Below are 23782 nucleotides of genomic sequence, written 5' to 3' on the forward strand. Positions count from 1 at the left end.
CTTCCTGTTAAAAGGGAGTTTTTCCTTCCCACTGTCGCCAAAGTGTTTGCTCATAGGGGGTCATATGATTGTTGGGTTTTTCTCTGTATGTATTATTGTAGGGTCTACCTTACATTATAAAGCGCTTTGAGGCGACTGTTGTTGTGATTTGGTGCTATATAAATAAAATTGAATTGAATTGAAACTCGTCTGAGCCACTCAGGTTCCCCGGACAGAATCAGCGTTCCCCTAATGCGATGGGACATCTGCATAGGCTGCATACCCATGGTCCTTAGCTCTGCATAGCCAGAACAACCCAAACAAATACAGAATTCTTTTTCTTCCACTTATCTAATTCAGGGTCGATGGCAGGGCTAACACAGAGAGAACCATTTGTCAATATCAACGATTACTTAAACGTTTCAGTTTCCATGAGAACAACAGGATAAAACCATCTCAGAGCTGGGCTGTGATGCTGATATTATAAGCAGAGAGGTCTTTTTATTCTCCTTCTGCTGCCTCAGAATCCATTTTCTGTTCATGCACTGACAGATTTTTTTACATATTCAGGTGATCTTCTCGGTTCCAACTGAAAGCTTTTGGAAGAGCAAATAATTGGATTTAATCAGCAGGAGGTTAACTGATCGGTATCCAAGCTTTCCTGATACGTTACGCCAAACAGCTGCATTCTCATACTCTCTCTCCGTTGCTCGGTGAAATACCGAGCTTAGCTCAGCGGGAGCACCGGTAATGATTTCGCTCTCAGAGCTTCCTGTTACCAGCTGCAGGTAAAATGTGCCTCCCTGAGCTACCTTACCATCAAACTGCTGTAATGCTGTGTGCATAGGAAATGTGATGAAGTTGACTTGGATATTTTCAGTTTTGAGGACCAAACCTGCCTCAAGCTTCAAGCTTCAGGTTGAATTTTACGGTTAGGGTTAGGGTTAGGCTGCGCCTCAGCCTTCCTCGGTCTCTTTGTCTGGTTCTTCCTCCTCCTCCTCCTTCTTTCTGTTTGTCTCTGGTTCAGGAAGGAGAGGGTGATATCTCACAATTTACTGAAAGAGATATTCTAAAATCATGTAAACAGGAGAAATGTGCTGAAATCTTGCATGAGTCAGAGACAAGTCTTCACTTTTATTTTATTCTGTGAAATATGGAAATAAGTGGACTGAAAGTTTGTTTTCCTGGTGTCATGAAGCCCTCAGTGAAGGGAAAACACTGTAGGCAGCAGAGCTAGTTTGAAATGACGGATTTAAATATTTTGTCTGGTTTCATAACCAGAAAACTATGAAATTAAAAAGACGAAGCATCATGTGCAAAAATATAAAGAGGGAAATACTAAATAGGAAAAGATAAACAGGAAGAGAGTGATGAATCGCCACAACACCGATCGTGCCACGTGGACAAGATGTCAGGTAACGTTTTTTACAGCACACATGAAAACATGAGGAGGTGACCCAAAGTGCTTTTCAGTCAACAAACACAGCCGTATAAAAATATACAGACACAGACACAGTGACAGCACTGAGCGGGCAGCGAGAGAAACACGAAATCACGAAACCAAAAAATCAAATACAAGAATTCCCGAAGAAGAGAAACCACAGAGGAGCTGCTGGAGAGGACGGGGGCGGCTGCTGCGCTCCGTTTCTCCCTCCAGGTCCTCCAAGCATGGCTGAAAACCATCTGTCCGGTCCACACAGCGAGCCCACGATCCTTACACTCCAGAGAAAACACCAAATATAAAAATATAAATCTGTATTATCTGCATGAGCCGGCAGCCTAAAATAAAAAGGCATACATAGCTATAATAATAATAATAACTTAGATTAAACAAAAACAGAAACATTAGAGATTGAAGAGTATGTGAGGTGTGAGGGGGCGCAGTGATGGGGCATCGTGGAGCTGAGGGTGGAGGAAACACAATTCAGGTTTTTGTATTTGGGGTCTAAATTATAAAGAAGAATGATCAGAATGACAAACAAAGTCCTCCGTATAATAACTGAATAATCTTTTACGTACTTTTACCTTTATGTCACACAGTATATCAGAATGATTTATTAATTACATCACTTTCTCTCTGCATGTGTAACTGAAACATCTGAACCATCTCGAGGTGCAGCTGTCACAGGTTGTCAGATTATAGTTGCATCTGAAACTTATGTTGAGCTTTATTAAGAATTCTGACAATTTAAATTTGTCAAAATCAAATCAGAATTATAGTTTTTTTTTAGTTTACATGAAACTTATCTAAATTATGGTTTTATTTAGAAATTTATTTTATTCTTCAAACTGGACTTTTTTCTCTGGCGGTCACGTCATTGGTGACTCCAACTGTTTGCGGCCGAAACCGTGGACCAGCGGAGACGGCGTGATCTCGTACTGGTGCTAACGAGTTTCCACATCACAGGGAAACATTTCTTTCCCTGTAATGTGGAATGTTATTGTGATCCAGCTGTAGCAGCTGCCCTTTACTGCTGTTCTCACCGAAGCAACACAAAGACAGTGAGTCACAGTGTGAGGGACACATAATTCAACAAAAACACAAATGTGACAGGTCCATTTCTGTGTGTGTGTGTGTGTGTGTGTGTGTGTGTGTGTGTGTGTGTGTGTGTGTGTGTGTGTGTGTGTAGCAGGCTGATTAGTTCCCATTCAGAGGCATCACTCACACAGAGGTTGACATCTGCTGTCGACACTCAGGAGATGAATGATCCTCCTCCAGACGAAAAGCCTTGACACAACTCTGCACACACCCACCCACACACACACACACACACACACACACACACACACACATGCACACACACACAAAGACAATGAAGTGATGATAATCCACAGCTTTGGTACATGAATACGTATCAGCTGTTTCCTGGTTCTTCCCCGAATCACTGCAGATAAAAAAAAATGTGGTTCAGGTGCAGTGTGGACATCAAATACTGATAGAATCATATTTCAGTAAATTGAAGTTAGAGTCTTTTTTAAAGTGAACTATTGATGAATGACAGCAGAAAAAATTTACACCAGACTCAAAATAACTTGCTGTTATAAACCGGCTGTGCAGGCAGGCAGATAGTGGAGGATTCAAGAAACAGTGATGAACTTAAAAATGAGCATTTGTAGAGCAGGAAACCCAGAACACGGAGGCTCAGGGAAAACTCACACTCAGGAGGAACAACACACTGATCTCAGACAGCGAGGGGACAGGTGAGGTAAAGACAACACACAGAGAACAGCAGTCACCAAAATAAAACAAGAAGAGAACCATGATACAGAGACAAGACCAGAGGAACAGACTGAGAACACAGAGGAACGCAAGGACCTCCATAACTCAGTGCTTCTCAAATATTTCCTGTTACGCCCCCCTTAGGAAGAAGAAAACATTTTATGCCCCCTACTCTCCCCCGCAACCATAAATAATATAATTTGTCTATAAAATTGTTATTATAAGTACATCTCCGCATAACATTGTATCCTTATTAACATTAAAGAAAAAAAAGAAAAGAAATATAGATTAACTTAAAACAAAGTACATGTAGTAGTACTGCAGCTCTCTAAACTACTACTACATTTTAAATTGCATTCATTTGTCTCAAATAAAATAAATCCTTATTTAAACTGTAAAACATTTTTTGACCGACTTGAACCAACTTTTATTCGGAAAAATCAAATTACAAACACTCCGTCACATTTCCTCGTCTTAGCTTTTGGGAGACTTTCGTTTGTCCCAGTATCTCCGTCTCTTTGTCACTGTTAAATATTTTTCCATTGTTTACTGCACTTCCTATCCACTGCTCTGTGCTGTGTGTGTGCGCTTGGTGCAAAAAACCCTGCCACCTACTATAGTGGATTTGCAATTACACTATTCTAGTAGGGCAAAATAAGCATGTCCCCCGCCCCCTCCGAGATCGCACCGGGGCCCCCCCTCTAATTGAGAAGGACTAGAATAACTGAAGCTGACAACTGAAAACACTATAAGACACTTATGTCAAACATCTTTATCAGGAAGTAAACACAACACATAACACAAAAGAAAAAGTGGGAATATAACCCACGGCATAGAACCCTAATCCCAACATAACCCCAAATATAAAACTACAAAGACCCTAGAACCCAAAAACTTGTTTCTTTTTAAAGAGGTTAGCATCGCTAATCTGCTGTAACTTATTTCTTTCTTTAATCACAAATTTAAAGAAGCATGCATACTCGGGGATGAGAGGATGAAGACAGACAAAGACACGCTGTGGGAGAGAGTCAGAGATGATTAATAACTAATTCCTGCAAACACAGTTTATTTTTTTTAAACTGTATTTCAAACAGTTTGAAATTCTGAGTGCATTTAAAAGCATCATACATCATCCGCACAGTTAATGGATTGTCAGTATCAATATTTAATTCAAAGACTCAGAGAAAGCTTTAAAGACTAAAGATTAAACCCAGAGCCCAGAGAAACAGCACCTCTCATACTCAGACTCACCTGAGTCCATTTTACTGGAGAGGGGCTCAGAGGGGCATTTCATGTTAGTACAGCAGAGACCAACAGCAGACTTCAACAATTATTCTGGCTTCCTTAAAAACTCTGAACAGATTTCCTGCCTCCATGAAAATGCTTTAGGTGAGCCAGCGTTTTAGCCACACCCCCAGTGTTTGGCAAGTAGGCTGAACGCGGCAGTACCAAAACATCGAGCTAAAAAGCTCGGTGTGGAGCCTCTGTGCACCTGTGTGGCTCGCGTCTGCGTTTTCACGTGAATTGTTCAAGGACAACGTTCTGCCCCGCCCTCCCTCCTCTGTATCTCCTCTGTGACAATCTCTGTCTGCGCTCGCGTACGCGTGCGTGCTGCCACGAGCGTGTGTTGGCGTGCGTTTGCCTCGCGTCGTCCCAATCAAGCATTAAGAGGGAATTAAGGTGTCATTGTTCCTCAGATTTATTAGCTGCAGTCTATTGTGACTCCGGGAGCGAGGGAGCTCCCCCCTCCCTCCGTCCACTCCAGCACACACAGAAAAAGCCCTGTTTGAAATACTAATTACGCTTTCTGCTGCATTGCAGGGCACTTTGTTTCTGGCTAACGATACGTTGGTGCTACGCTTTCATGAGGTAGCTGTTAACAGCCTAACACCTGCAGGACAGACCGGCTTCTCTCGGCCTTCACCTGTTTCTTAATTGACATCGCCATGAAGAATCCCCACCGTCAGCCCGTCCTTATTCCACCACGTCTCCTGTTGAAAGTGGCTCGGTGCATCCAGCGTCTTTATCTCTAAAACTGATGTTTTAACTTTACACATCTGTACAATCGTCTCAGTTTCATTAGCTCTCCAGGTTCATGCTCCTTGTTTTTCATTAAATGTTGTTTTTGTATAAATTAAGTAATGCAACACACAAGCAAGTACCTGATATTATTTTTTCGGTACAACCTGAGATGTGTGGACACACAGCTTCGTCTCATCCCGGGGTTGTCAATTAGTGCTGGCCTGGCTCATTGACCCGGCCCGTGTCCTTCCTGCTTTACAGCATCAGTAGAAAACAGGGTTACTGTTCTTAAGGGGCGTGTTTTAACTAACTGAAGCCTAACCAGGTATTTGCCGTGAACCAACGAGCGAAGGAACAAGAACAAGAGCGAGTGAGCCTAACAAAGCCTCGGCTGATGAGCTGAAAGACTCGAGCTTGTTATTTTAACCCTTTCTACCTGTGAGACTTTTGTCCCCACCGGCAGCGGCTGTCATTAAAACACAAGCTGAGCAGGTTTCAGTGTGTCGAACAACATCCTGGTTATGGGGCTCAAAGTCTATACAGTTCGAATCAATGTTTGAAGATGTGCTCTTGGCTCATAGTTTAAAGACTGTTTGTAAGACGGACTGTAAGACAGTAGGTCAAGGTCACATCAAATGTGAAAATCGGTAAACCTTCACATTTACAACTGGGTGAAGTAAAAGCTGTGCTGGAGGTGTGGGCTCCGTCCATGGAGCTTAAGACTTGAACTGTAACTGGATGTTGATTATTAGCAGTGCTCGGGTCGATACTGAAGAAGAGTCATGTTATACGTTGCTTGTTTTATACTACAGTAACACGTTTTAGCAACTGAGTTGTCTGGTTTTACTCGTCACTCTGTTTCCTCCTTGAACAGGAAGTCTCGATGTTTGTGTGGCTTTTGTGAGAGGTGGGTAGTGTATAATTACATTTACTCAGTTACATTTACTTGAGTACAATTTTTGGCTACTCTGCCCACCTCTGGTTTTTGTGCATGTCTGTCTTGAAAAAGAGATCTCCATCTCAGTGAGACGACCTGTTTCAATATAGGATTTAATGATAACAGTAATAATAATATTATTAATAATAACTTGCAACAAAGTTGAGAGTGGTTAGTTTGCCTCTTTACAGGCTCGTCGCTGCCACGTCGCTCTTCGTGTCCTCCCTCGCAGCTTCAGCTGTGGCTGAATGGATCTGGCTGTTTATTATAGCAAACATTCCTAAAAATAAAACTCTGAACGAGGACCTGACAGAATCTTCTCCTTTGGCATAGCTGTCTTCACCGTTAAATTGCCTTCACTGTTCAGGAACAATGCATTTTCACTTTTGATATTTCCACATTTGCAGTTTATAGAGGCAGACAGGAAACAGAGTAGCAGGTAGAGCGCAGTTAAGGAAATGCCAGCCAATCAGAATGAGTTCTGAGCAGGTGTTTAAAACAGGTTGCAGGTTGGTTTTTTGTGATTGATACGAGTTTTTAAATATTTAAAGACAGCAGCAGGCGTGCTGGTGCGTCTTTGTTGGTGTGTCTCTGATTCTCAGTCAGGCCGAGAAGACGGAGCGTGACGTAGTACAAAAACATGTAAACCTACAGATGCCACCTCTGCTGCAGGGGATGAGTGAATTTACAGACTTCAATACACACACACACACACACACACACACATGAATGCTGTGAGTTCATGTACAGTGTTAAGTACAGCAGACACACACACACCTTCCACACAGTGAGATATGGGCCCGGCTGAATAATTTCAATCTTCTTATCAGATAGAAAATATGGACAGCACTTAAAAGCTCTGAAGTGTATCACAGCTATAAATCAAGTCCACCCTCCTCCTCCTGCTGTCGTCATTCTCTCCTTCCCTCTTGTATCTTCCTCTCCTCCTCATCCCTCTCTCCTCTTGCTCTATCCTCACGTTTCTCCGACTTTCCACTTGACATCCTCCTTCTCCTCGGTCACTCCCTCCTTTCACTCTTCCTCTCCTCCTCTCTCCAGTCTTTTAGGGTTAACTCTAACTGATGAGGCCGCCGTGCATTGATCGTCTTTGATTAAATGGATCTTCGGCCATCTCGCTCTCTGTGGTTTATTATGAGACCCAATGTGCTCATTACATTACAGAGAGACAGATGGACACAGTTAGTGTTGCTACAGTGCTGCAATGTAAATAAACCCACTGCAGTCTGCACTTTAAATGCTAGAATTTCAGATTTGAAAATAATGTTTAACCTTTAAGATAAGATAAGATAAGATAAGATAATTCTTTATTGTCATTGCACAGTCATACATAGTACAGTAGTACAATGAAATTGGAAAAACTGTCCTACGTCGGCACTACATATAACACAACACGACACGATATATAAGACCATATATAAGAACCAGCCTGTTTACCCTTTACTGTCATCCAGAAATAAAAAACTAAAGCATTACAGCTATCACTGTTAGGACCCCGACGTGGCTAACTAGCATAAGCATAATGCTTAGCATACCATTACTCATCCATCCATCCATCTTCTACTGCTCATCTGGGTCCGGGTCCCAGGGGCAGCAGACTCAGCAGAGGAGCCCAGCACTAGGACATCCTGAAACACCTCATCTCAGAGACGCTCACAAGGCATCCTGGTCAGTGTGGAGAAGCAGCAGATACCCTACGGAGGGTACCCAGAGCTCATGGTAGCATGTGAGGACAGCAGATTAACCATTAAAGCTTTAGTTTCACACTCAGCTTCACCACAGCAAACCAGTACAACCAGTACAAATCACCACAGAAAATAAACCTTTACATTTGATTTACAAGTTGTACTAACAAACGTGTTTAATTAGCTAACTTCAGGTGTTGGTAAGGTATCACAGAGGCATTCAAACTGATATTAGATGATTTGTCTGAATGTGTTTACAAGCAAAGACACTTTTCAGATGATAAAATATTCCCAAATCTCATGCAGTGATGTGGTGATGTGGACTGGCTGTACTGGTCTGCTGTGGTGAAGAGAGAGGCGAGTGTGGAAGTGAAGCTGTGCAGCTATGCTGCTGTGACCAAAAAAATTAGATACAAGTGCAGCAGACTCACTGTGAGCCAGTTTTGACAGGATTGGACAGATAACTGGTCTCAATGATCCCGTTTGTTGGAGTCAGTTTTTACTGCAGGAAACCACAAAAACAGCAGCTGCACAGTTTTGCTGTTGATTTCAAACATTTCATTTAAGAATTGTTATGCTTGAACTTACAACAAGAGGTTTGTCATGGAAACGAATCATGTCATGTCTGTCAAATCAGTTCTGATGATGTTTCATCTGGACACATTTTCTTCTTCTCGAGACTCCGTCAGTGTCAAACCCAAAAAATGTAGTTTGATCTCACGAACAGTAGAAACTAATGCAGTGTTCATCTATGAACTACAGCGAGAGGGGGCCGCATCTTTTTCTGGAATAAAGAACCACGCATCAGATAACCAGTGTTGGGCAAGTTACTTTGAAAAAGTAATTCAATTATAGTTACTAGTTACTTCTTCAAAAAAGTAACTGAGTAAGTAACTGAGTTACAATATTCTAAAAGTAATTAATTACTTGGAAAAGTAACTATTGCGTTACTTTAAAAAAAACAAAAAACATTTAACCCTCTGGGGTCCAGGGTATAATTGGCCATTTTTTTACTACTCTTGATTTTCCCTCCACATTTTACCTTTAAAAACTATTTGCTTTGCCTTGTTTGGTATCATTCTTTTTAGCACAACCTCACGTGCCTGAATTTACAGTTATGTTCTCATTTTGTCATACTGTATAACCAGAATTGATCTAAAATCAGACAAAAACCATAAAATCGAGTAGAAAAAGTTATATTTTTACTGTAACAACCACAAACATGTTTAATGAATCATATTTCATAACTTCAAATGCAAATATTAATTGTCAATTTTAAAATCCTATGCACAAGTTTTGCAAACAACAAATTTATTTGCATCCATTTACCTTGATTTTTTTAAATAACCATTTCAAACTATTTACAGAACAATCAGCTGTTCTTCAATAAGATGCCACACAAATTATTTGTGCCACTCCAAAAAAATATTTTGTGTCCACTATAAAGGAGAACATCACAGCCTACCTGCAGGTCTGACAGCAGCAGGTGTATCACTCCTGTTTCTACCTGGAGACAGCAGTCGCCTCATTGTTCTAACACACAACACAAAACTATCCACAACACTACACACTAACTACACAAGACAACACATTAACTACACACTCCAAACACGCTAAACGTCACAAATCTCACATCTCAAAACTTGCTCTCTCTCTTTTTCTGCTCTCTCTCTCTCTCGCCGTCACTCCTAAAACTTCCCCTGTTTTGTTTTGTTTTTTGCTCATAAGCAGAGAGTGCTTGCTAGCGCTAACGTGGCGAAACTATTGAGGAAAAAACGCCGCGTATATCTTGTTTATCACGACTCTGGTTTTACGTGGCCTATCGACACAATTTAAAAACTGGTATATATCACCTTGTTGCTTTGTCTTTAAGTGGTCATGTGATTGACTTACCACAACTACTTTATTCTTCCTCAGTCAAACAGCAGCACTCGATTGTTTTGTCCCCTGAGCTCCAGGTGTTGTGCTAGACAGTGATCGTGATTGCCGTCCGCGGGAGCGCGCAGCTGCTTAAAGCTGTAGCGTCCAGATTACTTACAGCTGCTTCCGTGTGACTGATATAAGATGCGGTAAGCTGAACACAGCTTCAACCGTCTGTTTGTTGAAAAATAGTAACGGACCGCGTTTCCTTGTTAGTAACTGTAACGGCGTTGTAACGATAGGAATAGTAATTAGTTAGATTACTCGTTACTGAAAAAAGTAACGCCATTAGTAACGCCGTTACTTGTAACGCCGTTATTCCCATCACTGTAGATAACTGAGTGAAAATACACTCAGTTATCTACAGTGATGGGAATATGGATACACTGTAATAAAATGGGAGTGGTTGGTGATATTAAAGTCCTGTTTGTGGCACATTAGTATATGTGAGGGGGCAAACTCCTCAAGATGGGTGGTGACCATGGTGGCCATTTAGAAGTCGGCCATCTTGGATACAACTTTTGTTTTTTCAATAGGAAGAGGGCCATGTGACACATCAAACTTATTGGTAATGTCACAAGAAAAACAATGGTGTGCTTGGTTTCAACGTAACTTTATTCTTTCATGAGTTATTTACAAGTTTCTGAACACTTATAAAATGTGTTCAATGTGCTGCCCATTGTGTTGGATTGTCAATGCAACCCTCTTCTCCCACTCTTCACACACTGATAGCAACACCGCAGGAGAAATGCCAGCACAGGCATCCAGTATCCGTAGTTTCAGGTGCTGCACATCTCGTATCTTCACACCATAGACAATTGCCTTCAGGTGACCCCAAAGATAAAAGTCTAAGGGGCCAGATCGGGAGACCTTGGGGCCATTCAACTGGCCCACGACGACCAATCCACTTTCCAGGAAACTGTTCATCTGGGAATGCTCGGACCTGGCACCCATAATGTGGTGGTGCACCATCTTGCTGGAAAAACTCAGGGAACGTGCCAGCTTCAGTGCATAAAGAGGGAAACACATCATCATGTAGCAATTTCAAATATCCAGTGGCCTTGAGGTTTCCATTGATGAAGAATGGACCCACTATCGTTGTACCCCATATACCACATCAAACCATCACTTTTGTTGGTCCAACAGTCTTGGAGGGATCCATCCAATGTGGGTTAGTGTCAGACCAATAGCGGTGGTTTTGGTTGTTAACTTCACCATTCACATAAAAGTTTGCCTCATCACTGAACAAAATCTTCTGCGTGAACTGAGGGTCCTGTTCCAATTTTTGTTTTGCTCATTCTGCAAATTCTGTGCGCTGATCTGGGTCATCCTCGTTGAGATGCTGCAGTAGCTGGAGTTTGTAAGGGTGCCATTTGTGAGTAGCTAATATCCACCGAAGGGATGTTCGACTAATGCCACTCTCCAGTGACATGCGGCGAGTGCTACGCTGTGGGCTCTTGCTGAATGAAGCTAAGACAGCCACTGATGTTTCTTCATTAGTGACAGTTTTCTTGCGTCCACATTTTGGCAAATCCAACACTGAACCAGTTTCACGAAACTTAGCAAGCAGTTTGCTAACTGTAGCATGGGAGATGGGTGGTCTCGTAGGGTGTCTTGTATTGAAATCTGCTGCAATGACCCGGTTACTGCGTTCACCAGATATCAACACAATTTCGATCCGCTCCTCACATGTTAACCTCTTCGACATGTCAATGGCTGTGAACAAAGAGAAACTTGTAAATAACTCATGAAAGAATAAAGTTACATTGAAACCAAGGACACCATTGTTTTTCTTGTGACATTACCAATAAGTTTGATGTGTCACATGGCCCTCTTCCTATTGAAAAAACAAAAGTTGTATCCAAGATGGCTGACTTCTAAATGGCCACCATGGTCACCACCCATCTTGAGGAGTTTGTCCCCTCGCATATACTAATGTGCCACAAACAGGACTTTACTATCACCAACCACTCCCATTTTATTACGGGGTTTCCATATAAATGGCCCACCCTGTATAACCAGGATAAAAAACACAAACAGGAACCGAGACCAAAGTTTCTCAACTTTTAAGGGTGTTTGTTTCCAGGTTTGTAGAAAGTAAGGATGATGTCAGAAATAATGTCATGAATACTTTTTTTATTTATTCCAAATAAACTCCAGACTGCATCCTGTAAACGGAAAAAGATGAATGACTGTCTTTAATGTTTCTCGAGGTAAACAGTTTTGAAGGTGCTTGGCAGGGAGGCTCAGATCTTTTGTGAGATTAGGCTGTCTCATGTAAAACCAGACTGACTCTGTGATTTTTGAGATCAGGCCTCTGTGGGGGTTCTCGCCATCTGCTGTAGGATTTTCACGTTTTCTTGTGTTTGCAAAAGCTGCTTTCTGTCGGGCTCTATGTTCGAGACCACAGTGATGCTACAGAATGAATTCAGATAAGCATCTAAAAATGTAAAGTGCCTAAAACTAAAGCACAGTGTGTACTTATACTGCTGTGCAGTCTAGTACAGCATGAGCAAAGGGATTAGGAGAAGTAGGTCCTGACTCTGTTCTTCCTAATCTCTGCACTCCCTTTTCACGGCAGCATGCTGTGAGCATAAACATCCATGGCTTCCCCTCAAAAGAATGAGCAGTGCTTCTGGCAGGTACAACAAGGGAAACGCATCAGCGGGCTTTTAACAGCACGCTGCATGTAGTGCGCTGGCTTAAGAAGGCAACAAAGTCAAGTTAAAGTGCTGCTTTGTGAGGCAATGTAGGACAAAAGCATCCAGTTCACAGTCCTACATGTCGACAAAGACAAATAAATTCATTTTTCTACACAGACACAACAAGCATGCCGGAGAAACACTCAGACGGATAAGATGGACGTGACTGTTTGATCACTGATTTATGAAGATGTGTTCAACTCTGAGCCTCCTGAATGAGTGAAAAAAGGCAGAGTGCTTGTGCCTGTTGGGGAATAACAGAGTTGGTCATGATTGTGGGAGTTATTCACAGATGTACTTTTCCAAAACCAACAATCCAGCAAACTGGCCTTCTTCAGTCAGCATTTAGACAGATGTACAGAGAAGAAAATGCAAACGTCTCAATGGAGCCATCTTCGTTTGGAGTGGAACCGTCTGAGAGTACGCACCTTTACTCCCTGCAGTTAAATAATTAGTGCTTTCCCTCCTCTGTCTTAGAGTTGACGGGTTTCAGCTGACTGCTTTAGCCTTTTCTAAAAGAAAACTGAACAGCCAAAAGCAGCAGGACGCTGCAGGACATAAAGCTCATGTAAAGATGAGCACAATGCTGAGCTAGCCGTTATAAGAGATGTGTCTTCAGTGCAGCTGACATAAAGCGTGGCTCAGGTCACCAGATACTTTCAGAGCATCTTTTCTTTACACTTTAAACTCCAAAGGTGACCTCCAGGGCTGCAAATGAAGCCAGCAGCTGCAATTCCTCTACTGTCCACTAGAGGCTCCAGCAGTGAGTCAGTCTCCATAGACTCCCATGTTGAACCTTTATAGCAGAAATAAGCATGTTTACAGCCTGATGCTGTTTTTGTCTTTATAGATAATTTCTTTCGTCATGACACCTGCACAGGGGCAGAACTCACCTGTTTTACCTCCTATCTCTCCGACCGCACTCAGTTTATCCAACCTAAATCCCATTCTTCAACTCTCTTTCCTGTTTCTGCTGGTGTGCCCCAGGGTTCAGTATTGGGGCCTCTTTTATTCATTATTTATATGCTTCCTCTTGGTTATATATTCCGAAAATATAATATAAATTTCCACTGTTATGCCGATGACACCCAGCTCTACCTTTCTTCTAAACCCAATTCATCCCTCCCACCTACCTCCCTCTCAGACTGTCTTATTGAGATTAGATCCTGGTTCTCCTCCAACTTCCTCAAACTTAACAGTAATAAAACTGAAGTTTTACTTGTCGGTACACCATCTATCTTAACCAAATCCCACAGCTTTTCCATTTACATTGAAAATTCTCCCACCTTTCCCTCCCCCCAGGTTAAGAGTTTGGGTGTCATACTTGATAATACTCTTTCATTCCAGTCTCACATTAATTACATAACCCGGTCTGCTTACTTCCATTTACGTAATATTAACCGACTCCATCCCTTCCTTACCCCTCATGCTGCTGCCATCCTCGTCCATAGTCTTATTACATCCCGTATTGATTACTGTAATTCCCTCCTATTTGGTCTCCCTAAAAGGTCCCTTCATAAACTCCAACTTCTTCAAAATTCTGCAGCTCGGATCATAACCCGTACTCCGTTAAGTGCTCATATTACCCCAGTTCTACAGCAGCTTCACTGGTTGCCCATAGAAGCCAGGATAAATTTTAAAATCTTACTTCTTACATACAAGTGTATCCATAAACTGCTCCTTCATATTTGTGTGACCTGCTCCATATCACCACTGTTTCCCGCCCTCTCAGATCATCATCTGCTATTCATCTTACTGTTCCGTCCTCACACCTTATTACTATGGGAAACAGAGCTTTGAGTCGCTCTGCTCCCCGGCTCTGGAACTCTCTTCCCCCTGCACTAAGAAATATTGACTCCCTCTCCGTATTTAAGACACAGCTCAAAACACATCTGTTTAAACTGGCTTATTCGCTTTAATGCTGATTTTATCTGTTGTCACGCTCTGTTTTGTAATTTTAACTTATTTTATGTATATTATGACTACTGTTCCTTTTATTAATTGTGTTTTTTGTAAGGTGACCTTGGGTTTCTGAAAGGCGCCCTCAAATAAAATGTATTATTATTATTATTATTATTAACTTGGACTGTAAACGGGATATTTTGATTATTTATATTGAGCTGCTGGTCTTGATAAACCTGATTATTCCTGGTTGTGTTTAGCTGCTGATTGATTCGTGTATTAAACACAATGCCTCATCTTCTCTTTCTTAGACTAAAATAAACTGTGCACTTTGTCCTCTAGAAGCGATGAAAAACGCTGCTGTGCTGTGAAGATGGAAATGATTCGCTCCTCTTCACACTCTGTGAGTGGCAGGCTGAATCCCAAACCTCCTCCTGGGTTTGTTTTCAGATATGCCACATGTTTGGCTTCCTTTGATATTTGGCGAGCCCCCGTACGTCTCTCTGATTTTCTGCTTTGGCTTAGCGTGAGCACTGAAGGAAGATGACATTTTGTCTCAAAGACGTCAGCGTCGTCTCTGTGGCTCGTCCATTTTTTGTCTGAGAGCTCCTTCCGTCCTTCTCTTACTCTCCCCCTCGCTCTTGTTTCCTTGCTTCCTCCAATCTGTGCTTGTTGTTCTTTTAATTTACCCTCCGTCTCATCATTTCCACCTGTTCTTCAAGGAGATGTGCCTTTGCCAGTGTTTAATGTGCCCTTTCAAATGAAGATAATCGAGAATTCAGTAACACTCTTCGGTGATAATGGAACCGCACCACCTCGGGGAAACTGATGAAAGAACATTTTGCTTTTGTTTAAACATTGACCAGCATCATTTCTTTTTCCTGGAATCAGCGCTGTGTGCTTTATGTGTTGCAAGTTCAATCATTCTCCAAATGAGATTTCCGTGTGAAACAGAACACCTACCGACACAAAATAACTGGCTCCATGAATATAAAGCTGTGGAGAGAAAATCTTTGAAGTGTCATAAGCCATCTCATTAAAAACCAAACCAGATGCTTTCAAAAAGGCTGAAGATAAGAACAGCAAAAATGAGCACTGTTACTTTTACATGCAGCGATCTTCTGTGACCACCGTCTCTTGCTCTGAAACTGAACTCAGGGCTCATGGTTGATCAGGTGATTCTTCGGGTTACCTCTCTGTTATTGACACAGAACTTAAAGTTAATCCCTTAATCCCTGATGGCTCAGATGTTTAAACTGCACCATGCACTGCCCATCTGCAAGCCACTTTGCAACCCACCTCCACCCTCTGAAACACACTGAAGTAGAATACACAGTTGCAGGACTCTTCATGACAATAACGAAGATGATTAGTGTTGTGAGAGGGTGTACTGAATAATCAGGCCCCATCTTATCTTAATGACCTTATAGTACCATATCACTCCATTAGACCACTTTGCTCTCATACTGCAGGCTTACTTGTTGTTCCTAGAGTATTTCAAAGTAGAATGGGAGGCAGAGCCTTCAGTTTTCAGGCCCCTCTTCTGTGGAACCAGCTTCCAGTTTGGCTTCAGGAGGCATACAGTATTTCTACTTTTAAGATTAGACTTCCCTGACCGCCCTGGCATCTTTCCTGCATGCACCCTGCAAATCAACAACACGAGCTAAAGGTCCACACAGTTCTATAAGATACAACAACAGTGGGTTTTGATGTGTTAGTATGTGATGAGCTGAGACAAGAATGTGTTAATAATAAATAAATATATAGTAATGATTTTTGTGCATTTCAAATTATGGACTGAAACCATCATCTTCCAGCTTTAAACCAGCAAACAGAGGCTGGAGGACTCCTGTGTGGCTCTGAGCTGGTGTGCTCACTCAAAGCAGCAGTAACAGGACATTTGTCACCCTCACCATTCTCTTTCTTCTCATTTGACAGGACGAGCCCAAAGAAACTGCTGTCCTTTCTCACATCGTCTGCTCTCTTTGCTGTCTCATATCTCTTCACCCACAAACTCCGACCTCACCAAAGACACTTCTTTGTCCCCCCACCTCCCAGGTAAATTCACCTGTATCGAGGCTCGTTTCCACCTGGAGCGTCAGATGGGTTACTACCTGATCCAGATGTACATCCCCTCTCTGCTCATCGTCATCCTGTCCTGGGTTTCCTTCTGGATCAACATGGACGCCGCGCCTGCCCGGGTGGGCCTGGGCATCACCACCGTGCTGACCATGACCACGCAGAGCTCCGGTTCGAGAGCCTCTCTGCCCAAGGTGAGGACAAATCACTCGCTATTGTAGTCTGCTTGGACTTCATGAACATACCTTATTTCTAATTCATTTATTCCTGGACTATTAGAGAGCAGCTTTGCATGATTCACAGTTTAAAATAATCCTTTCTCAGTGCTTGTTTGAAACGAGCTGTTTTAGCTCCTCCCCCTTAAAATGACTTTCCATCTGATTGGCTCCCCCTCCCAAATGGAAGGTATTAACAGCAGGAGGGTGCGGCTTTTACACTCATAGCCAGGTGCCTGAGAATATAATAATGTCATATAAGGACATCATACAAAGCCATGAGTAGAAAGAAACTGTAATGCTCGAGGTTTTGCCTCATTATTGGAAACTGGAACAGCTGACAGGAAATAAGAAACAGCAGAACGGAGCCACTTTAAAGGTTCATATTTCTTAACCCTGTAACATTTCACAGGGTTGTGTGATTTTTTTGAGATCTCTGTGTCATTAATTATTTTATTTTTTTTGCCTAAAAACTGCAAAAATACAGAAAAATAAAAAAAATTTAAAAATGTAAAACTCCTATATCCAGACTTTTATTCATATGATGGCTTTCCAATGATGAGATACAAGAAAGCCACAGGATAATTACAGAATTAGCTATTTTATGCCTTTTATGTTCCAGTCCAGTGTTTGTAATAAGCTAATCTTCTACTGCTTCTTCTTCAGTACTTTGCTCTGTATAAAGACAGAAACAAAATCATCTTATTCCTGTGATGAACTTTCAGGTTTGAGCTGATAGTTTATCAGGAAGCTTATTTTCACATCTGTTGACTTTTACCTTTATAGATATTGTTTTTCATCCGTGACACCCCAAAAACACCAAAACAAAGTAAAATATGAAGCAAAAGCAGGAAGAATTTGTATGCATGACATGCAGTTTAATGACTGATGTCTTTCCATCCCTGTTGGAAGGAAGGCCTACAGCTTTTTCTGATAATTAAGGGACATAAATGACAGAGGCAGTGACAAAGACGATGTAGACAGGGGGATTAAATGAAGAAAAGATGGAATGAAGGGAAAAGATGAATCAATGGGAGTGAAATAAAAATGTCCTTTTCCCTGACAGAGACAGAGTGGAGGAAAGACGAGAGGCAGACAGATGGAGGGATGAAAGAAGGAAGAATTTTAAAAAAGACCTTTAACAAAGAAGGTTCAAGGAGACAAAAATGGAGAGAATACGTTTTAGAAAGCGAGAGGAATCTTTTACTGTCAGGGATTTTCAGATTAAAGTGAAAAAATGGTCAGGGTCTGCGTGAGCTAGTAGGATTGTATAATTACGTCCAGGAAAGCTGTAATCCCCAACACACACACACACACACATACACATACACACTCTGTTTGTTGACATTAGGTGCTTCATGCGCTCTAAAAATTGAACAAGTGAACCGTGATTCCTCTGCAGTTCAACTGTCACAATAATGATCACACAGCACAGCTGAGCTTAGGTGGGCATACTGCTCCCTCTCTCTCTCTCACACACACACACACACAGTGTTCTGTGAGTGTGTGCGATTGATAGCAGACACACACACATATGGCTCTCTTCACATGTTTCTGCTGCAGCGAGTCAGATCAGAGCAGATGTAAGTGGACACGAGGCGAGATCTCTGCTCAGCTGATCATGCTGTCCATGTACAGCACAATGCACACACAGTACGACTCTCTCCACGTCTACTTATCGTACCATTACTGGGACACATGTTGTCGTACCCTCTAAGCTCCAGCCGCAGACCTGGGGCGGCTGCGGTTCACCTGTAGCAGTGGACTTGTCCTTTTTGGTACCTGCCTTTCAGAGAGTTGCTGACTTCACCGATTCAGATCAGGCCGCTCTCGTCTCAGGGCTGCAGATCCTTTTTGTGAGAAAGCACAGACGTCACAGAAATACGCAGACGCTTCCTTCGGTGCTGCTGCCAGGTTACAAACAGCGGCCATGAGCGTTACGGCTCCATTTGAAAGACAAAGGAAGCAGGAGAGGTGGGGTCGGCGGAAGCTTCTCAGCAAACCGACTCCACGTTTCTGTCTCCACATCTTCACTTTCATTTCCTTTACCTTCACTCCCTCTCTGCTCACTTAGTTTTAAGTCCCTGAAAAATCTCTGATCAGGTTTAGGAACAGCCTGAATACATAACAATAACCCAGCGTGTTGCAAGACATGTTTAAATTTCTGAACAAGCGTCCCTCTGTGGGGAGCCAGGACCGAGACCTCGGTACCAGGTTATGAAAACTTTGAGCCCCTTCTCTGACACATCAGGGATGATACCTGGCTATGTGGAAACTACATCCTTCTTTCGTATTTATGATGATCTTTCTTTTCTGTCTCTCAGTGAAGAAAGGATCGATGCATTGATCTTCTGACAGGGAGCTCAGTTGTGATATGCGTAATGCTGAATGAACAGCTGAAGCCCCCTCAGAAACCTTCAGTCCAGTCGTGACTCGATGCTGAGGAAGCCTCTCTCAGAGTTCTCAGAGTGCTGCTGAGTCAGCAGAACTGTGCTGGAAATCTGAACAGGTGAAGGATGACTGCAGGGAGATCTGTTGTTATGTTCAACTTTGGTGAAATTAAAAAAGAAGGATTAAGATGGTCAGATTAGCTTACAGTTGATTTTTTGTGTCTCCAAAGCTTCATCGACCCTTTTTATCTGTCTGCGCAGAAAAACGCATCATCTGTTCAGTACTGAAAAATGATCTATCCATCCATCATTCCCACATTTTCCCGTTCCATGCATGTTGTGTTCCACTAGCCCACTTCTCAGTTTGTCCTCTTATCCTGAAGACTTGATATGGAGCTTGCTGATCGGGCCACATATGACCCGGTATGCTTTAGTTATCTGTCGCTTATATTAGGTTGGGATTAGCCTGGGGACATTTCATAGATGCGTGAAAGGATTGAAACTCCAATCTGTTGTTCCTAAGTGTTCACACTAGACTATCCAGCTACTCTACTCACGCGCCCCAAACGACTTCCAAGCTACCCCATGCCCTGAATCCCTCTGTGAGTGGGTCACACAGAGACGAGTAGAAGCTAGGCGATGTAGACGTCCTTTTTCCAATATGCAAACACATGTCTCCGCTGTGTAGGGACCGCCTCCACCCACACGGGCTACGTCAGCAGTACGTTGCTGTGCTGTGCTGACCACGTTCCTCTGCCACGTTGACGTCACAGCGATGGAGGGTGCTATCTGGGCCAAGACGACCATTTCTGAAGCCTGAGCTTTAGGCTCCTGTGGATTATTCTTACACACATTTTTATCTCATTATTTGAACCTGTGGAATCATTCAGTGCAACATCATTGTGGCAGAAAATAAGGGAAAATCCTCCCTCTCTTGCTCAGTTGGTCAGCACTTTCAGCTCATGGCCCTCCACTTCTTCTCCTTCTTCTTTTTTGATCGTTGCCCTGTGAAGCATGCGTACAGTAACACAGCCTAAGCTGCTCAGCAGGTCACCACTGCTCAGTTTGTCTGTCAGGAGCATTCAGCCTCACACAGATCATACTGCAGCACCGAGCTAACAGTCGCCTGTGGACTCAGTAAAAACACACGAGTCACTCTCAGGATGTAGAGCGTGAGTTTAGTGTTCTTCAGTCCTGCCAGATTTCATAGCTAAGCAGAGTCTGTGAGAGCTAATTTAAGAAATCTGTACCAGCAGCATAAGGAAAACTGTGGTCACTCATAACGCTTCATGTTGGCAGTAAAACAAAAACAGCATCAGGAAATAAAGTGTTGTCCAACAGTGTGGTGCAGCATCTCTCTCTCCATCTGCTTCATTTACCTCGCTTAATGCTCTGCCTTCCCAGAATCAGCACCAGAGAAGGCACTATTTTAGAGAAGGGGTCATTCAAAAGCTTCTTTTACTTCTGGATCTGCCTAAGTTTATGAATATAACCATACAGTCCAAAATAAAGCAGCACAGGACCCGAAGCTGACCTCTAAAATCGTCCATGCTGATTTTATGAGTATGTGTGAAAAGGTAACATGTGTGCTGGGCAGGATTTGAAGATTGTTTCTACTGCTTCACACAAAGGAGGAAAGGCTTCTTTAAGTGCCTGTGAAATCATTTTTGTGGGAGAGTCATCCCCGTCTCTCTGGCTGGATGACCATCACCGCTGAGCGCGCCCGCTGAGCGTTGAGGCCTCTCGGCAGCTCGGGGAGGGAGTCGCTCAGGCGTTCGAAGATAAACGTTTTCATGAACGGCACAAACGAGCGGCGATGATAAGCACTCTGTGTTTGTGTAAAGTGATCCAAAGTCATAGTTTAATTGGATTTTAAACGGCTGATTGTGGGCTTCCTCTCTGCGAGACAGAGCAGGTTCTCCCTCTCAGGCTGCACGCTGTAATTGCGTTTGAAGATGAAAAGTTGTAATGACAGGCCGGGCGAATGCACTCGAATAAAGGTACTTGGCGGGCAGATAGCAATCATACAATGATCCAACCAGACTTCATTTAGCCCGTATTATCTGGACAGTCCTCACCCTGGCCGTCTTGCTGTAATTTCACTGGTTCTGTGAGCTAGTTGGGTCCTGTGTTGTGTTTTACTTGCACCTGGCTGTGCATGCAGTCAGGTAAATCTAATAATGTAGAGAGAGCACCTTAACCTCGTAGTGTAAGCTCAAGACAGTGGGAATACCTTTACATGTATGCCTTTACTGCGATAAAGATACAGAGCATCACTCATTCCTGTGCACTCAGATATTGCAGACAAATGTAGAAATGAGTACAGATTATCAGACCACTATGAAATTAAAGTATTTTAATGTATTTGGATGCTTAACTTATTTTACTTTTGCACACAGAAACCAAATTATTTCACTAAAAACAAAAACTACCAGGGTAATGATTACCCCTGATGCTAACAGTCCTTTTGGCTGGATAACAATCAGGGCTTTGTGCAGGCCGGTCAGTAACGCTCACTTTGGTCTTCTGGAGGTCGTTCTTCACCAGGAGCGACATATGTTTTGGGTCGTTGTCGCGTTGGAAGACAAAGTGATGACTCAGACCCAGTTTAGCCGCTTACTGTGAGCATCACTGATTCTGTTTCTCAGGTCTGGACTGGTGATGCTCAGTTACGGCTCAAACCCTGCTCAAGTTTTTATACCGAGTGTAAACTGGAAGATAACCATCAGTTTGAACTGGATTTTACAGCTTTGAGTGTTACAGAGTTAAAGCACATCATTGCACAGCAGTGCTGTGTGCTGTGGCTCAATGAAAAGGTCCGTTTTTCAGGAGTAATAATATTCACCCTGCTCACTGTTGTTTTTTCTTAAATCATTCTGTTATTGTGTGCAAACTGGAATCATTTATGCTTTCTGAAGGAAACCAGTATGTTTCGAAATCTTGTTCGTCTGTTAAAAAGCACTTAGCCAAAATCTGCACATTTCGTAGGGGAAACAGATTATTTGGATTTTTAGGTCGTTTGTTTGACCCTTTAGAGTGACCAGAGGAAGCTCTATAAGAAGAGCGTATGTTCGGCGAGTGTTTACTGAGATCAGGTTAGCAGTAGGCTCATTTTCTGACTTTGATATAAGCAGAGGACACACAGGTTCACTTTTTACTTTTCAGACTTTAATGCACATTTTGGAGGGGAAATGAAACATTATAAAATAAAGTGGAAAAATGAGCAGAAAATACCAAATTTCAAATGAGAGGGAGCGTCTCCTGAGATCTAAAACCACAGAGATGAAAATAAAAAATAATGTATTTGTTCCCACATATATAATGTGATTTATGCACTCATTGTATTGTACTTATCTGCATCAGTTACAGCAATAAATGTTCCTTTATGAACACTTGTTTTCATGACGCAGGAGCATCATTTGGTGTAAATTGCTCATTTGAGAAAACATTTGGAGTTTAAAGTCATGAACTGAAAATGAAGCCAACTTTCCAAACTTTCTCTAATCGACTGCCTCCAGCCTCAAACCAAACAGGGTGAAATGATCTTTAGATGCTCGTTAGATCTTATTAGGGTTTCTTTTTTTATCAGCAAGTCAGACACAATGCACAGAGACCCTCTGACGCCCTCTTCCTTCCCGTCTCCACTAACAGGTGTCGTACGTAAAAGCCATCGATATCTGGATGGCCGTTTGTCTGCTGTTCGTGTTCTCGGCCCTGCTCGAGTATGCCGCCGTCAACTTCATCGCCCGCCAGCACAAGGAGCTGCTGCGCTTCAGACGGAGGCGACGACACATGAAGGTGAGCCGCCTTGAGCATCCATGGCACGACCTCACCTTTAAATTCATGTTTCCGTGCATTTTTACATCTCCGCACTGAGTCTGTCCTTCATGCAGAACTCTGATGAGTTATATTCAAGAATTAGAATTTGTTCATATCACAGAGGTGTCTCTGAATAACCATAAAATGAAGAGGAATCATTTTGGGGTTCTGCTTTTTGTTCTTCACCTGATTTAAGTGCATTGGATTAACAGAAAGGTATCTTTGGAGAGGAAATATGAAACCAGTTGTCTTTTTGATGGTCAGTCATTTCACCAGTCCCAGCACGAACCGAAGCACGAGAGAAACTAATAGTTTAGATCTACAAATGTGCAGTTTTTACAAGTAAAAATGGAAACTCACTTTCAACACAAGAAAACAGTGTGTGTGTGTGTGTGTGTGTGTGTGTGTGTGTGAGAGAGAGAACACCAAAATCTCAGCTCTCCTCCATCCTCAGGCCTTCTGAAAAATTCACGCCGTGTTTGATATTAGCTTTTTCGCAGGCAACGCTCGTCATCACCGGGCAGAAACACAAAGCATCAATGTTTGATGGGAATGATTAAAGGCTGAGCCGCGGAGCAAACACAGACGAGGCTCATAATGGATCCACGATGTAAAAGAGAAGAAAGCACACATTAAAAAAGAAACTCTGCTCAGCTCTCAAACTTTTGTTTGTGGAAATGCAGCAGTCGGAACAAACAGTGCAGAGTGTGCTGCAGGGTTTTTTGTGTGTCTGTGACATCACGTGTTTTTAATCCAGGTAGTGTTGGAAAAATCACCCCAGCGTGTTTCATTGATTTCTGCTCAGATTAAACACGTGTGGTCAATAATCAGCTAGAAAACAACATCCTCTGCCTACAGATGTTCATATACAGATGTTCCATTAGTTAATCTGAA

At 42.5% G+C, this 23782-nt stretch overlaps 1 protein-coding gene and 1 long non-coding RNA gene across 4 annotated transcripts in view; one reads left to right on the forward strand and one right to left on the reverse strand.

The window, feature by feature from the left end:
- Positions 1 to 23782, forward strand: part of glra1 (glycine receptor, alpha 1) — a 130575-nt gene that overhangs the window by 83114 nt on the left and 23679 nt on the right. For all 3 annotated transcript variants that reach the window (XM_039621781.1, XM_039621786.1, XM_039621788.1), the window contains 2 exons: positions 16444 to 16658; positions 22721 to 22867. In XM_039621781.1, coding sequence (XP_039477715.1) covers positions 16444 to 16658; positions 22721 to 22867 — 362 coding nt within the window. The remainder of the gene's footprint in view (positions 1 to 16443; positions 16659 to 22720; positions 22868 to 23782) is intronic.
- LOC120443341 lies at positions 1102 to 9801 on the reverse strand. The gene is made up of 3 exons (XR_005615368.1): positions 9755 to 9801; positions 2646 to 2719; positions 1102 to 1698 (listed from the first exon to the last, which is right to left on the reverse strand). It is a non-coding gene; the product is annotated as an uncharacterized LOC120443341 (long non-coding RNA).

The sequence above is a fragment of the Oreochromis aureus genome, linkage group 2 (assembly GCF_013358895.1).
Source record: "Oreochromis aureus strain Israel breed Guangdong linkage group 2, ZZ_aureus, whole genome shotgun sequence".
NCBI classification, from domain to species: domain Eukaryota; kingdom Metazoa; phylum Chordata; class Actinopteri; order Cichliformes; family Cichlidae; genus Oreochromis; species Oreochromis aureus.